General features: G+C 33.5%; 1 protein-coding gene across 13 annotated transcripts in view; it reads left to right on the plus strand.

Moving 5' to 3' along the window:
- Sec31a (SEC31 homolog A, COPII component) overlaps nt 1-12,824 on the plus strand; it is a 69,669-nt gene that overhangs the window by 12,501 nt on the left and 44,344 nt on the right. For all 13 annotated transcript variants that reach the window (XM_077803604.1, XM_077803599.1, XM_077803596.1 and 10 more), the window contains exons 5-7: nt 788-883; nt 1,891-2,031; nt 3,468-3,610. In XM_077803604.1, coding sequence (XP_077659730.1) covers nt 788-883; nt 1,891-2,031; nt 3,468-3,610 — 380 coding nt within the window. The remainder of the gene's footprint in view (nt 1-787; nt 884-1,890; nt 2,032-3,467; nt 3,611-12,824) is intronic.

Here is a 12,824-nt window from a genome sequence, read left to right on the forward strand (position 1 = left end):
TGATAAAAGGTAGCTTTTCTATAGGTAGCTATAGAAGAAGAAGCTACAGAAGAAAAAGTCTTCTGTTTTTCATAGTTTTATGGCATTTGCTCATATAAGAATTTATGAGTGAATAATAGTGGATGAAGGTAAATATAGGAAGCTCATTATCTTCTTGTACTTTATATTACAGTTTTAGGGTCTTTTAGACCTAAAAGTTATGCAGCAGAAATAACCTAGAAATACTGCCACCTGGAACAAATTTAGTTTACAAGAACTAGAAAAATTTGAAGAGTTAAGCAAGAGATTTTACTACTATACTGGTCCAGCTGTGGAAGCTGACTTTGAGGTATCCTGAAAAAGATGTCATAGTTTTAAGGATTTAGCTATTTCTAAAAGCAATTATTGGTGACCGTTTTTTTTTTTTTTTTTGTGTGTGTGTGTGTGTGTGTGTGTGTCCCACAATTAGAATTCCTTTCAGAGATATAAAGCCACATACAATAATCCCTACATGGTTACAAAATTAATTGTTTATCCGTGTAATTGTTCTTTCTTGTAATGCCTTGTATTAAGAATTAGTTTTATTTTCAGTGTACATATTTATAAGTAGTTTTATAAAGTGTTTTTTAAAGATCTTTTAGTGAAGAATTGTACATAATTATTTAGGAATCATGCATATGTGTTTTGCTTTTTTAGTTAAATAGGAAAATTATGCTGAAACTGACATCTTTCTAGCTCTGAACTGAGTTATTCTGAATTCTCTTAATTCACAAATGCCATTTGGTTATAAATTATTCCTTGGTTACAGACTAATCTGGTAGCTTCTGGTGCTAATGAATCTGAAATCTACATTTGGGATCTAAACAACTTTGCAACTCCAATGACACCAGGAGCCAAAACACAGGTATTTTGTTGATTTTGATCAATATGATGAAAGAAATCAAAGTAGTTCTTCTGAACTTATTTGTTTTAACGTTTTTTCCATACAAATCATTGTTAAAATGTCTTTGATTTTGCTTCAGTAAAGTATTAATAAATGTTTCTTCAAAGTATCAGTGAGTCCTTTAACAGTAAGTATTTATTCAGTGCCTACCACTTGCTAGACACATTTCATTGTAGTAGGCATAGAATAGCAAACAAAATGGACAAAAATCCTTGATAATTTTCTTAGGTATGGTTTTATTTTTATTCTATTATTTTTTTCTACTCTAAGAGCAGCCAACCTTACTTAAAAATACACTTTTTCACCAGGTATGCTGGTGCATGCCTGTAATCTGAGTGATTTGGGAAGCGGGGGCAGGAAGATTGCAAGTTCCAGGATAGCTCTGGCAACTTAGCAGACAGTTTCAAAATAAAAAAAGGCTAGGGATATGAGATGGTTCAGTGATAGAGTGCCCTGTATTCAATCCTCAGTACAATTTAAAAAAAAAAAAAAATCATCCAAACATCATCAAGTTAGTTGGATAAGACTAGTCTTCCCCTATTTAACCTTGTTTCTTCTTGTTTTCTGGACACCAATTTTGAGTGGCCATTGTATATGGCCCTAACATTTTAGCATAATGATAGTATATATTCTACTATTTGTAAAGGTATTTTTCTTGTGGTCCAGGTGATAATTTTTTCTCTGCCTAATTGTTGGCTTTATTCAACAGCATCTATTTTGTAGTCTTATCTACCTTGTAGCATTTACAAATAAAGAACTCAATAAATACTTGTTGAATGAAACACTTTTAAACAAGCACTATAAACTATAAACTACATTGTATATGATGAGATTGGGTAAATATAAAATAACTTTGTAGACTAGATGGATCAGATTTTTAAATAATCAGTTTTTTAAAATCAAGGGTCATATAATTAAATTTTACTATAATAGGGAAATGGTTTTTAAAAATAGTTTATTTTTTATAGCCCCCAGAAGATATCAGCTGCATTTCATGGAACAGACAAGTTCAGCATATTTTAGCATCAGCCAGTCCCAGTGGCAGGGCCACTGTATGGGATCTTAGAAAAAATGAACCAATCATCAAAGTCAGTGATCATAGCAACAGGGTAAGTGTATGATTAATTTGTGATGAAAATAAGTTATTTGTGCTATAGGTATTCTTACACTCTTTGTCAGAGTTGACAAATTTTTGTTAAGTCAAATCCTATATTTTTATTATTCAGTCATATTGGAATATAATAAAATTTCTAATAAATCATGTTGGGTATTATTAATGGTAGAGAGTTTGGTAAGGATTTATTCCATAATATACTATTTGTGTAGCTGTTCCAAAGTGTTGTAGCAACTTTTAAATTCATCTTTAGCTTTTCATAGAACTGTACAAATTTTTCCTGCTAGAAATTTTAAGAGTGTGAATTTGTAATTTCCAAATTCCTGATTTTGTCTCTTCCTCTGATTAGGTACTGCCATAGTAAGCCAAGATCTTTGTCCCACTGGCTCAGTAGACACTGCTATATAATACGTTAAATTCTCAGCCTTACAAATTCTTTAAATTTTTTGTGTTATCAGGTTCTATAAAATACTTTAGATAATTGAGAGATTATTTTTGTTTGTTTTGTTCGACATTTTCAAGTTTGCATAAGTCAGAATGCATATATAATTTTAGAAGAACAACAAAAAACTGTTTAGGAGAATATTCCTTCAGAATTGTTATTTCAAATGGATCTGGACTTGTAAAAGAAAAGTTATCAATGGAATAAAGCATACAGTAAGCATTTTATTCATCTTAGAAATTGTTTTATAGAATCTAAACTTTGGGTAATTCTCAGTAGCAGCATCAATTTATCTCATGAAATTTAGATGATGGTTGTTGCTTAAGAAATTTTTCCTTCATTTTTCTGCTAAAAGAATGATGTTATAGATTATATTAATTAAAGTCTTATCTACTAAAAAAAAAGTCTTATTTTCATTTTGTGAAAGTGTTTAAATTTATATAAAGTCTTTTCTCTAGTTAAAATAGTTGTAATAAAACTCATTTTAGCCTTGATAGACAACAAATCTGCCATCCCCTTGATCTTGGACTTTCCAGCCTTTGTAATTGTGAGAAATAAATTTCTGTTGTTCATTAAAAAAAAAAAAAAAACTCATTTTAGTGGGCTGGGGTTGTGGCTCAGCAGTAGAGCACTCGATTAGAACATGCGAGGCCCTGAGTTCTATTCTCAGCACCATATAAAAATAAATAAATAAAATAAAGACGATATTTAAAAAAAACAAAACTCATTTTAGATATAGAATTATTCTGAACCAAAATTGTTTTGTATATTTAAAATAGCTAGATGAGGTGAAAACATTGAGTCTTTATATGTTTAAGACAGTTTGATAAAATTTAATAGCTTTAAATTGGGGTTTTCAAAAAGAAGTAAACTATGCTTGAGCTGATGTTTTTTGCTGTTTGTTTCAATAAAGGAATATTCTTCGAGTTTCATTTTGGCTTATTATAAAGTAATGTGATTGATAAAATGTGAGCCTTAACTATTCACAGATGCATTGCTCTGGATTGGCATGGCATCCTGATGTTGCTACTCAGATGGTCCTTGCTTCTGAGGATGACAGATTGCCCGTGATTCAGATGTGGGATCTTCGATTTGCCTCTACTCCACTCCGTGTCCTGGAAAACCATGCCAGGTATCATGCTACTATTTCAAGGAACTTGATTTCTTCATGTTCTAAATACTTGGTTACTGCTTCAAATTATTTGATTATTATTGTTATTTTTTAAATGGGGTATTGCTATGTTGGCCTAAAATTTGGCTATCTCCTCCTCAAGCTCCCACCTCAGCCTCCTGAGGAGCTAGGATTATAGTGGAACACATACCAGTGTACCACCTGGATAATTTTGTTTTATTTTTTAAATTAGGGAATCTACTTTATCTCTTTCTCATAATAGATAGTACAAATGGTTTATTTTTATTTTAAGCAATTGTCATCTGATTTTCTCTACCAAATGTATATAGTAGCGAAATACGTACCATAATAGCATGAATTCTTTGTTAACAAATTTTTTACTAGTTATTTCAAACAATAATTAATAGATCAAAATTCTAGTATGCCACAGTACTTTGGGACAACCCTTGAAATTTATTATACAATTTGATCTCTTTTTTTTTTTTAGTAGTTGTTGGACCTTTATTATTTATTTATTTATTTATTTATATGAGGTGCTGAGAATTGAACCCAGTGCCTCACTGGGTTTATATTTTTAAATATATATAAATAAAATTATATATATGTGAGGCAAGTGCTGTACCATTGAGCTACAATCCCAGCCTTAAAATTTGATCTTTATATAGGTCATAATACTTTTGAAGATGAAACTTCTGTGAAATTTCATGTCAAGCAACAATTTAGAAGTTATATTTCTAAGTTTTAATTTAAAAGTAAACATTTTGAGAAATTACAAGGCTTCTCCTTTTTTATTTTATTTTATTTTTTTAATTGAATTATTGGGAATCAAACCCAGTGCCTCATGTATGCCAGGCAGGCACTCTTCCATTGAGCCACATCCTCAGCCCTCTGCTTTCGATTTTGAATTGTGTCAATCTACTTGAATGTTATACTTAGATTTTAAGTAAAAAAAAAAAAAAGATTATTCTGAGAAGTTTTAATATTTTTCTTGTGTTATTTAAGGTTGAATTCATTCATTCTACAAAGCAAATAAAATTTTCTGCCTTCATATTATGATGGGGGGGCACCTGACACATAATACCTAAGTATACAATATACAAAGCACTTTATTATGATTAATCCTCATAATAATATCCTGTGGTGGAGATATTATTATTAGTCACATTTTCTAGATCAGAAATCAAAAATCAAAAGTTTTAAACTTGCCTAAGATCACTTAACCACTCAGGTGCTTGCTTCCAACCTGAAGTCTGAAGTCCATTCTCTTAACATTACATTCTACCACCAAAATAAGGAGTGGCCATAATTTAGCAAAACACCATGGTGGGTGCTAGGACCAAATCAGCATCTCTAGTACTCAGTTTCCTTCCTCTAATAAATGAAAGATTAGGATTATTATTATTATTTTTAGTTTATACATGGACACAATAACTTTGTTTATTTTTATGTGGTGCTAAGGATCAAACCAGTGCCCTACACATGCTAGGCAAGTCCTCTACTATGGAGCTACAGCTCCAGCCCCAGATTAGGATTATTGGGTCTTCTTTAATTTTTTTTTATAACTTTATTTTATCTATTTATTTTTATGTGGTGCTGAGGATCAAACGCCTTGCACATGCTAGGCGAGTGCTCTACTGCTGAACCACAACCCCAGCCCCAGGATTATTGGATCCTTTATCTTTTCTTCCAGCTCTATAGTCAAAAGCATTCTTTTTTTTTTTTTTTTTTTTTTTTTTTAAATTTATTTATTTATTTATTTTTATTGTTGGTCATTCAAAACATTACATAGTTCTTAATACATCATATTTCACAGTTTGATTCAAGTGGGTTATGTACTCCCAATTTTACCCCGTAATACAGATTGCTGTATCACATCAGTTACCCTTCCATTGATTGACAAATTGCCTTTCTAGTGTCTGATGTATTCTGCTGTCTGTCCTATTCTCTACTATCCCCCCTCCCCTCCCCTCCCCTTTCCTTTTCTCTCTCTACCCCTTCTACTGTAAATCATTTCTTCGATTTGTATTATCTTGTCTTACCCCTCCTTTCCTCTTATATGTCATTTTGTATAACCCTGAGGATCACCTTCCATTTCCATGCAATTTCCCTTCTCACTCCCTTTCCCTCCCACCTCTCATCCCTGTTTAATGTAAATCTTCTTCTCAAGCTCTTCGTCCCTACCCTGAACTTGTTTACTCCTCTTATATCAAAGGGGTCATTTGGTATTTGTTTTTTAAAGATTGACTAGCTTCACTTAGCATAATCTGCTCTAATGCCATCCATTTCCCTCCAAATTCTATGATTTTGTCATTTTTTAATGCAGAGTAATACTCCATTGTGTATAAATGCCACATTTTTTTGATCCATTCATCTACTGAAGGGCATCTAGGCTGATTCCACAATCTTGCTATCGTGAATTGTGCTGCTATGAACATCGATGTAGCAGTGTCCCTGTAGCATGCTCTTATTAGGTCTTTAGGGAATAGACCGAGAAGGGGAATAGCTGGGTCAAATGGTGGTTCCATTCCCAGCTTTCCAAGAAATCTCCATACTGCTTTCCAAATTGGCTGCACCAATTTGCAGTCCCACCAGCAATGAACAAGAGTGCCCTTTTCCCCGCATCCTCTCCAGCACTTATTGTTGTTTGACTTCCTAATGGCTGCCAATCTTACTGGAGTGAGATGGTATCTTAGGGTAGTTTTGATTTGCATTTCTCTGACTGCTAGAGATGGTGAGCATTTTTTCATGTACTTATTGATTGATTGTATGTCCTCCTCTGAGAAGTGTCTGTTCAGGTCCTTGGCCCATTTATTGATTGGGTTATTTGTTATCTTATTGTCTAATTTTTTGAGTTCTTTGTATATTCTGGTTATTAGGGCTCTATCTGAAGTGTGTGGAGTAAAGATTTGTTCCCAGGATGTAGGGTCCCTGTTTATCTCTCTTATTGTTTCTTTTGCTGAGAAAAAACTTTTTAGTTTGAGTAAGTCCCATTTGTTGATTCTATTTGTTAACTCTAGCGCTATGGGTGTCCTATTGAGGAATTTGGAGCCCGATCCCACAGTATGTAGATCATAACCAACTTTTTCTTCTATCAGATGCCGTGTCTCTGATTTAATATCAAGCTCCTTGATCCATTTTGAGTTAACTTTTGTGTATGGTGAGAGATAGGGATTCAGATTCATTTTGATGCAAATGGATTTCCAGTTTTCCCAGCACCATTTGTTGAAGATGCTATCTTTCCTCCATTGCATGCTTTTAGCCCCTTTATCAAATATAAGATAGTTGTAGTTTTGTGGATTGGTTACTGTGTCCTCTATTCTGTACCATTGGTCCACCCGCCTGTTTTGGTACCAGTACCATGCTGTTTTTGTTACTATTGTTCTGTAGTATAGTTTGAAGTCTGGTATCGCTATACCGCCTGATTCACACTTCCTGCTTAGCATTGTTTTTGCTATTCTGGGTCTTTTATTATTCCATATGAATTTCATGATTCTTTTATCTATTTCTACAAGAAATGCTGCTGGGATTTTGATTGGCATTGCATTGAACTTATAGAGAACTTTTGGTAATATCGCCATCTTGATGAGGTTGGTTCTGCCTATCCATGAGAAGGGTATATTTTTCCATCTTCTAAGGTCTTCTTCTATATCTTTCTTTAGGGTTCTGTAATTTTCATTGTATAAATCTTTCACCTCTTTTGTTAGGTTGATTCCCAAGTATTTTATTTTTGGGGGGGATATTGTGAATGGAGTAGTTGTCCTCATTTCCGTTTCAGAGGATTTGTCGCTGATATACAGGAATGCCTTTGATTTATGCGTGTTGATCTTATATCCTGCCACTTTGCTGAATTCATTTATTAGCTCTAATAGCTTCTTTGTAGACCCTTTTGGGTCTGCTAGGTATAGAATCATATCATCTGCAAATAGTGATAATTTAAGTTCTTCTTTTCCTATTTTTATGCCTTTAATTTCTTTCGTCTGTCTAATTGCTCTGGCCAGTGTTTCGAGGACTATGTTGAACAGAAGTGGTGAGAGAGGGCATCCCTGTCTTGTACCAGATCTTAAAGGGAATGCCTTCAATTTTTCTCCATTCAGAATGATGCTGGCCTGTGGCTTATCATAGATTGCTTTTACAATGTTGAAGTATGATCCTTTTATCCCTAATTTTTCTAGAGTTTTGAACATAAAGGGATGCTGTACTTTGTCAAATGCTTTTTCTGCATCTATTGAGATGATCATATGGTTCTTATTTTTAAGTCCATTAATGTGGTGAATAACATTTATTGATTTCCGTATATTGAACCAGCCTTGCATACCAGGGATGAATCCTACTTGATCATGGTGTATAATTTTTTTGATATGTATTTGAATCCGATTCGCCAGAATTTTATTGAGGATTTTTGCGTCAAGGTTCATTAGAGATATTGGTCTGTAGTTTTCTTTCTTTGAAGTGTCTTTGTCTGGTTTTGGAATCAGGGTGATGTTGGCCTCATAGAATGAATTTGGAAGTTCTCCCTCTTTTTCTATTTCCTGAAATAGCTTGAAAAATATTGGTGTTAGTTCCTCTTTAAAGGTTTTGTAAAACTCTGCTATATACCCATCCGGTCCTGGGCTTTTCTTAGTTGGTAGTCTTTTGATGGTTTCTTCTATTTCCTCTATTGTTATTGGTCTGTTTAGGTTGTCTATATCCTCCTGGCTCAATCTGGGCAGATCATAAGACTTAAGGAATTTATCTATGCCTTCACTATCTTCTATTTTATTGGAGTATAAGGATTCAAAATAATTTCTGATTATCCTCTGTATTTCTGAAGTGTCTGTTGTGATATTGCCTTTTTCATCCCGTATGCTAGTAATTTGGGTTCTCTCTCTTCTTCTCTTCGTTAGCATGGCTAAGGGTCTGCCAATTTTATTTATTTTTTCAAAGAACCAGCTTTTTGTTTTGTCAATTTTTTCAATTGTTTCTTTTGTTTCAATTTCATTAATTTCAGCTCTGATTTTAATTATTTCTTGCCTTCTACTTCTTTTGCTGTTGTTTTGCTCTTCTTTTTCTAGGATTTTGAGATGAAGTATGAGATCATTTATTTGTTGGTTTTTTCTTTTTTTGAGGAATGAACTCCAAGCAATGAATTTTCCTCTTAGAACTGCTTTCAATGTGTCCCAGAGATTCCGATATGTTGTGTCTGTGTTTTCATTTAACTCTAGGAATTTTTTAATTTCCTCCTTGATGTCTTCTAAAACCCATTGATCACTCAGTAACCTATTGTTCATTCTCCAAGTGATGCTTGATTTTTCCTTCCTTCTTTTATCATTGATTTTCAGTTTCATTCCATTATGATCAGATAAGATGCATGGTATTATCTCTACCCCTTTATATTGTCTAAGAGTTGCCCTGTGACATAATATATGGTCTATTTTTGAGAAGGTTCCATGTGCTGCTGAGAAAAAAGTGTAACTACTTGATGTTGGGTGGTATAGTCTATATATGTCAATTAAGTCTAGGTTGTTAATTGTGTTATTGAGTTCTATAGTTTCCTTATTTAACTTTTGTTTGGAAGATCTGTCCAGTGGTGAGAGAGGTGTGTTGAAGTCTCCCATGATTATTGTATGGTGGTCTATTAGACTCTTGAACTTGAGAAGAGTTTGCTTGATGAACACAGCTGCACCATTATTTGGGGCATATATATTTATGATTGTTATGTCTTGTTAGTGTATGGTTCCCTTGAGCAGTATGAAGTGTCCTTCTTTATCCCTTTTGATTAGCTTTGGCTTGAAATCTATTTTATTAGATATGAGTATGGACACTCCTGCTTGTTTCCGCAGTCCATATGAGTGGTATGATTTTTCCCAACCTTTCACCTTCAGTCTATGAATATCTTTTCCTATCAGATGCGTCTCCTGTAGACAGCATATTGTTGGGTCTTGTTTTGTGATCCATTCTACTAGCCTGTGTCTCTTAATTGGTGAGTTTAAGCCGTTAACATTTAGGGTTATTATTGAGATATGGTTTGTTCTTCTATCCATATTTGTTTATTGATGTTACTAAACCTGATTTGTTATCCTCTTTGACTACTTTCCCCCCTTTACTGTCCTACCTCCCATTGTTGGTTTTCAATGTTATTTTCCATTTCCTCTTCCTGTAATGTTTTGCCAAGGATTTTTTGAAGAGATGGTTTTCTAGCTGCGAATTCTTTTAACTTTTGTTTATCTTGGAAGGTTTTAATTTCATCTTCTTACCTGAAGCTTAATTTCGCCGGATACACGATTCTTGGTTGGAACCCATTTTCTTTCAGTGTTTGAAATATGTTATTCCAGGATCTTCTAGCTTTCAGAGTCTGTATTGAGAGATCAGCTGTTATCCTGATTGGTTTACCCCTAAATGTAATCTGCTTTCTTTCTCTTGCAGCTTTTAAAATTCTCTCCTTATTCTGTATGTTGGACATCTTCATTATAATGTGTCTAGGTGTGGATCTCTTATGATTTTGTACATTCGGCGTCCTATAGGCTTCTAGGATTTGGGATTCTGTCTCATTCTTCAAGTCTGGGAAGTTTTCTCGTATTATTTCACTGAATAGACTGTGTATTCCTTTGGTATGGAGCTGTGTGCCTTCCTGTATCCCAATGACTCTTAAATTTGGTCTTTTGATATTGTCCCATAATTCTTGGATGTTCTGCTCATGGTTTCTTAGCAGACTTGCTGAGCTGTCTATGTTCTTTTCCAGTTGAAATACTTTGTCTTCATTGTCTGATGTTCTCTCTTGTAAGTGATCTACTCTGCTGGTAGTATTCTCAATTGAGTTTTTAAGTTGGTTTATTGTTTCCTGCATTTCTAGAATTTCTATTTGTTTGTTTTGTATTACCTCTATCTCCCTGTGAAATTGATCTTTTACTTCCTGGATTTGTTTGTCAATGTGATCTATCATTGTCTGATTTTGCTGTCTCCTGTCTTCCTTGAGACTCCAGATCATCTGAAGCATATATATCCTGAACTCTTTATCTGACATTCCATCTGTTGCAGCTATTACCTCTTCTAAAGTTGAGTTGACCTGCATTGCTTGTGGTCCTTTCTTTCCTTGTCTTTTCATACTGCTGGCGTTTCTTTCTGCTTGGTGCAAAAGCATTCTTAAGTGTTTTAAAAATTATTTGTTCTTTTTTGTGGTGCTGAGGATTGGATCCAGGACAGGTCTTAAAATTATTGAGTGGATTCTGAAAGGGGGAAATAATTATAAAGTATATTATTGATGTGATTGGGAAAATGTGGTAATATTGCATATAAATAATAAATATTTTGAGTATATAATTGAATTGTAGTTATGTTATTCTTATTCCAACAAATAAGTATAGAAGTGACATGTCATGATATTTGCAATAAACTTTCAAATAGTCAAATCTGTATCTACATATATGTAAAGAGGGAGGGAAAAACAAAGTAAATGTGGCTCAATCAGTGAATCCAGGTATAAAAGTTTCGCACTGTTATATAACTTTTACAAAGTTTGAACTTTTTAAAAATGTTGCAAATAGAAAGTATTCTTTAGACACATTGGTTCCCTTTCCAGTTCCATATTTTATTGATTATGAAAGGTCTTATATTGTAAGAATATCATATTAAAAACAACATTTTCCTGGGCTGGGGTTGTGGCTCAGTAGTAGAGCAGTTGCCTAGCATGTGCAAGGTGCTGCGTTTGATCCTCAGCACGACATAAAACTAAATAAAATAAAGGTATTGCATTCAACTACAACTAAAAAATAAATATTAAAAAAAAAAACAAAAAACCTTTTTCCAGGCTTGGTGGGATACACGTACAATCCCAGCAACTCAGGAGGCTGAGGCAGGAGAATCGCAAGTTCAAGGCCAGCCTCAGCAATTAAATGAAGCCCTGAACAACTTGGTGGGATCCTGTCTCAAAATAAAAAAAATTAAAAAGGCTGGTGATGTGGCTCAGTGGCAAAGCCCCTCTGGGTTCAATTCCTAGTATCAAAAAAAAAACAAAAACAAACTTTTGGGGAAAGAGTAAATATATATGTTGATAACAAGGCTTATCTTTATTTTAGGTAATTTAAAAGGTCAAAAAAAAAAACGTAGATATTTTAGAATTGTTATAATGCTTTCAGGAGAATGGAGCAATACTATTTTTTTTTTTGGTGTTGGTGCTAGTGATTGATTGATCTTGGGGCCTCATGCATGGTAGCCAAGCATTTTACCATTGAGCTGCATCCTCAGGCCTCCAATTTTGTGTGCTTTTATTTTAAAAAATACTTAAAACTTTTTTTTCTTTTTTTTTTTTTTTATACTGGAAATTTAACTGTAGAGTGCTTTACCACTAAGCTATATCCCCGTCCCTTTTTAACTTTTTATTTTGAAATAGGATCTTGGTAAGTTGCTGAGGATCTCACTAAGTTGCTGAAGCTGGCCTTGAACTTGTGATCCTCTTGCCTCAGTTTCCAGAGTTGCTGAGATTAAAGGCGTGCATCACTATGCCTGGCTGAGGAATACTCAGACTTCATTCTAATTTCTTATAGAATCTTTAAACAATATAGATACGAATATAGAAAAGACTAAGTATTAATTGTTGTTTTCTCTGGATAGTGGAATACAGGGAATTTTTATTTTCTTCATGCTAATCTGAATTTTCAGAACTTATACCAAAAATAAAACTTTTATTATATGCTTGATGTAAAAACTTCCAAAAATTATTGTAGCACAAAGAGCTATAAAGTATATCTCTGGAATTTAGATCTATAATACTTCTTTCTTCATGAGAAATATTTTCTTTTTTTTTTTCAAAAAAAATTTATTTAGTTATGTATGGACACAGTACCTTTATTTATTTATATGTGGTGCTTAGGATTTAACCCAGTACCTCACATGTGCAAGCAAGTGCTCTATCACTGAGCCACAACCCTAGTCCCGTGATGAGAAATATTTTCAAATGTTTTTTTTGTTGTTGTTAAGCAACCTTTTACTGGACACAGTGACTCATGCCTGTAATCCCAGCTGGTAGGGTGGCTAAAACAGGAAGATTGCAAGTTTGAGGTCATTTTATTATGCATGTCTAGTAATATATATAATTCTACTATATAGGGATTTTATATATATATAAAATTTTATTTATATAAAATATATATAAAATCCCCTATATAGTAGAAATTGTGTAATGGTAAGGAATAGATTTCTCTAGCCTTTTCTTTTTTTTTTTTTTTCCCCTGAGGTGCTG

This window comes from Urocitellus parryii, chromosome 10 (assembly GCF_045843805.1).
Source record: "Urocitellus parryii isolate mUroPar1 chromosome 10, mUroPar1.hap1, whole genome shotgun sequence".
Lineage (NCBI taxonomy): Eukaryota > Metazoa > Chordata > Mammalia > Rodentia > Sciuridae > Urocitellus > Urocitellus parryii.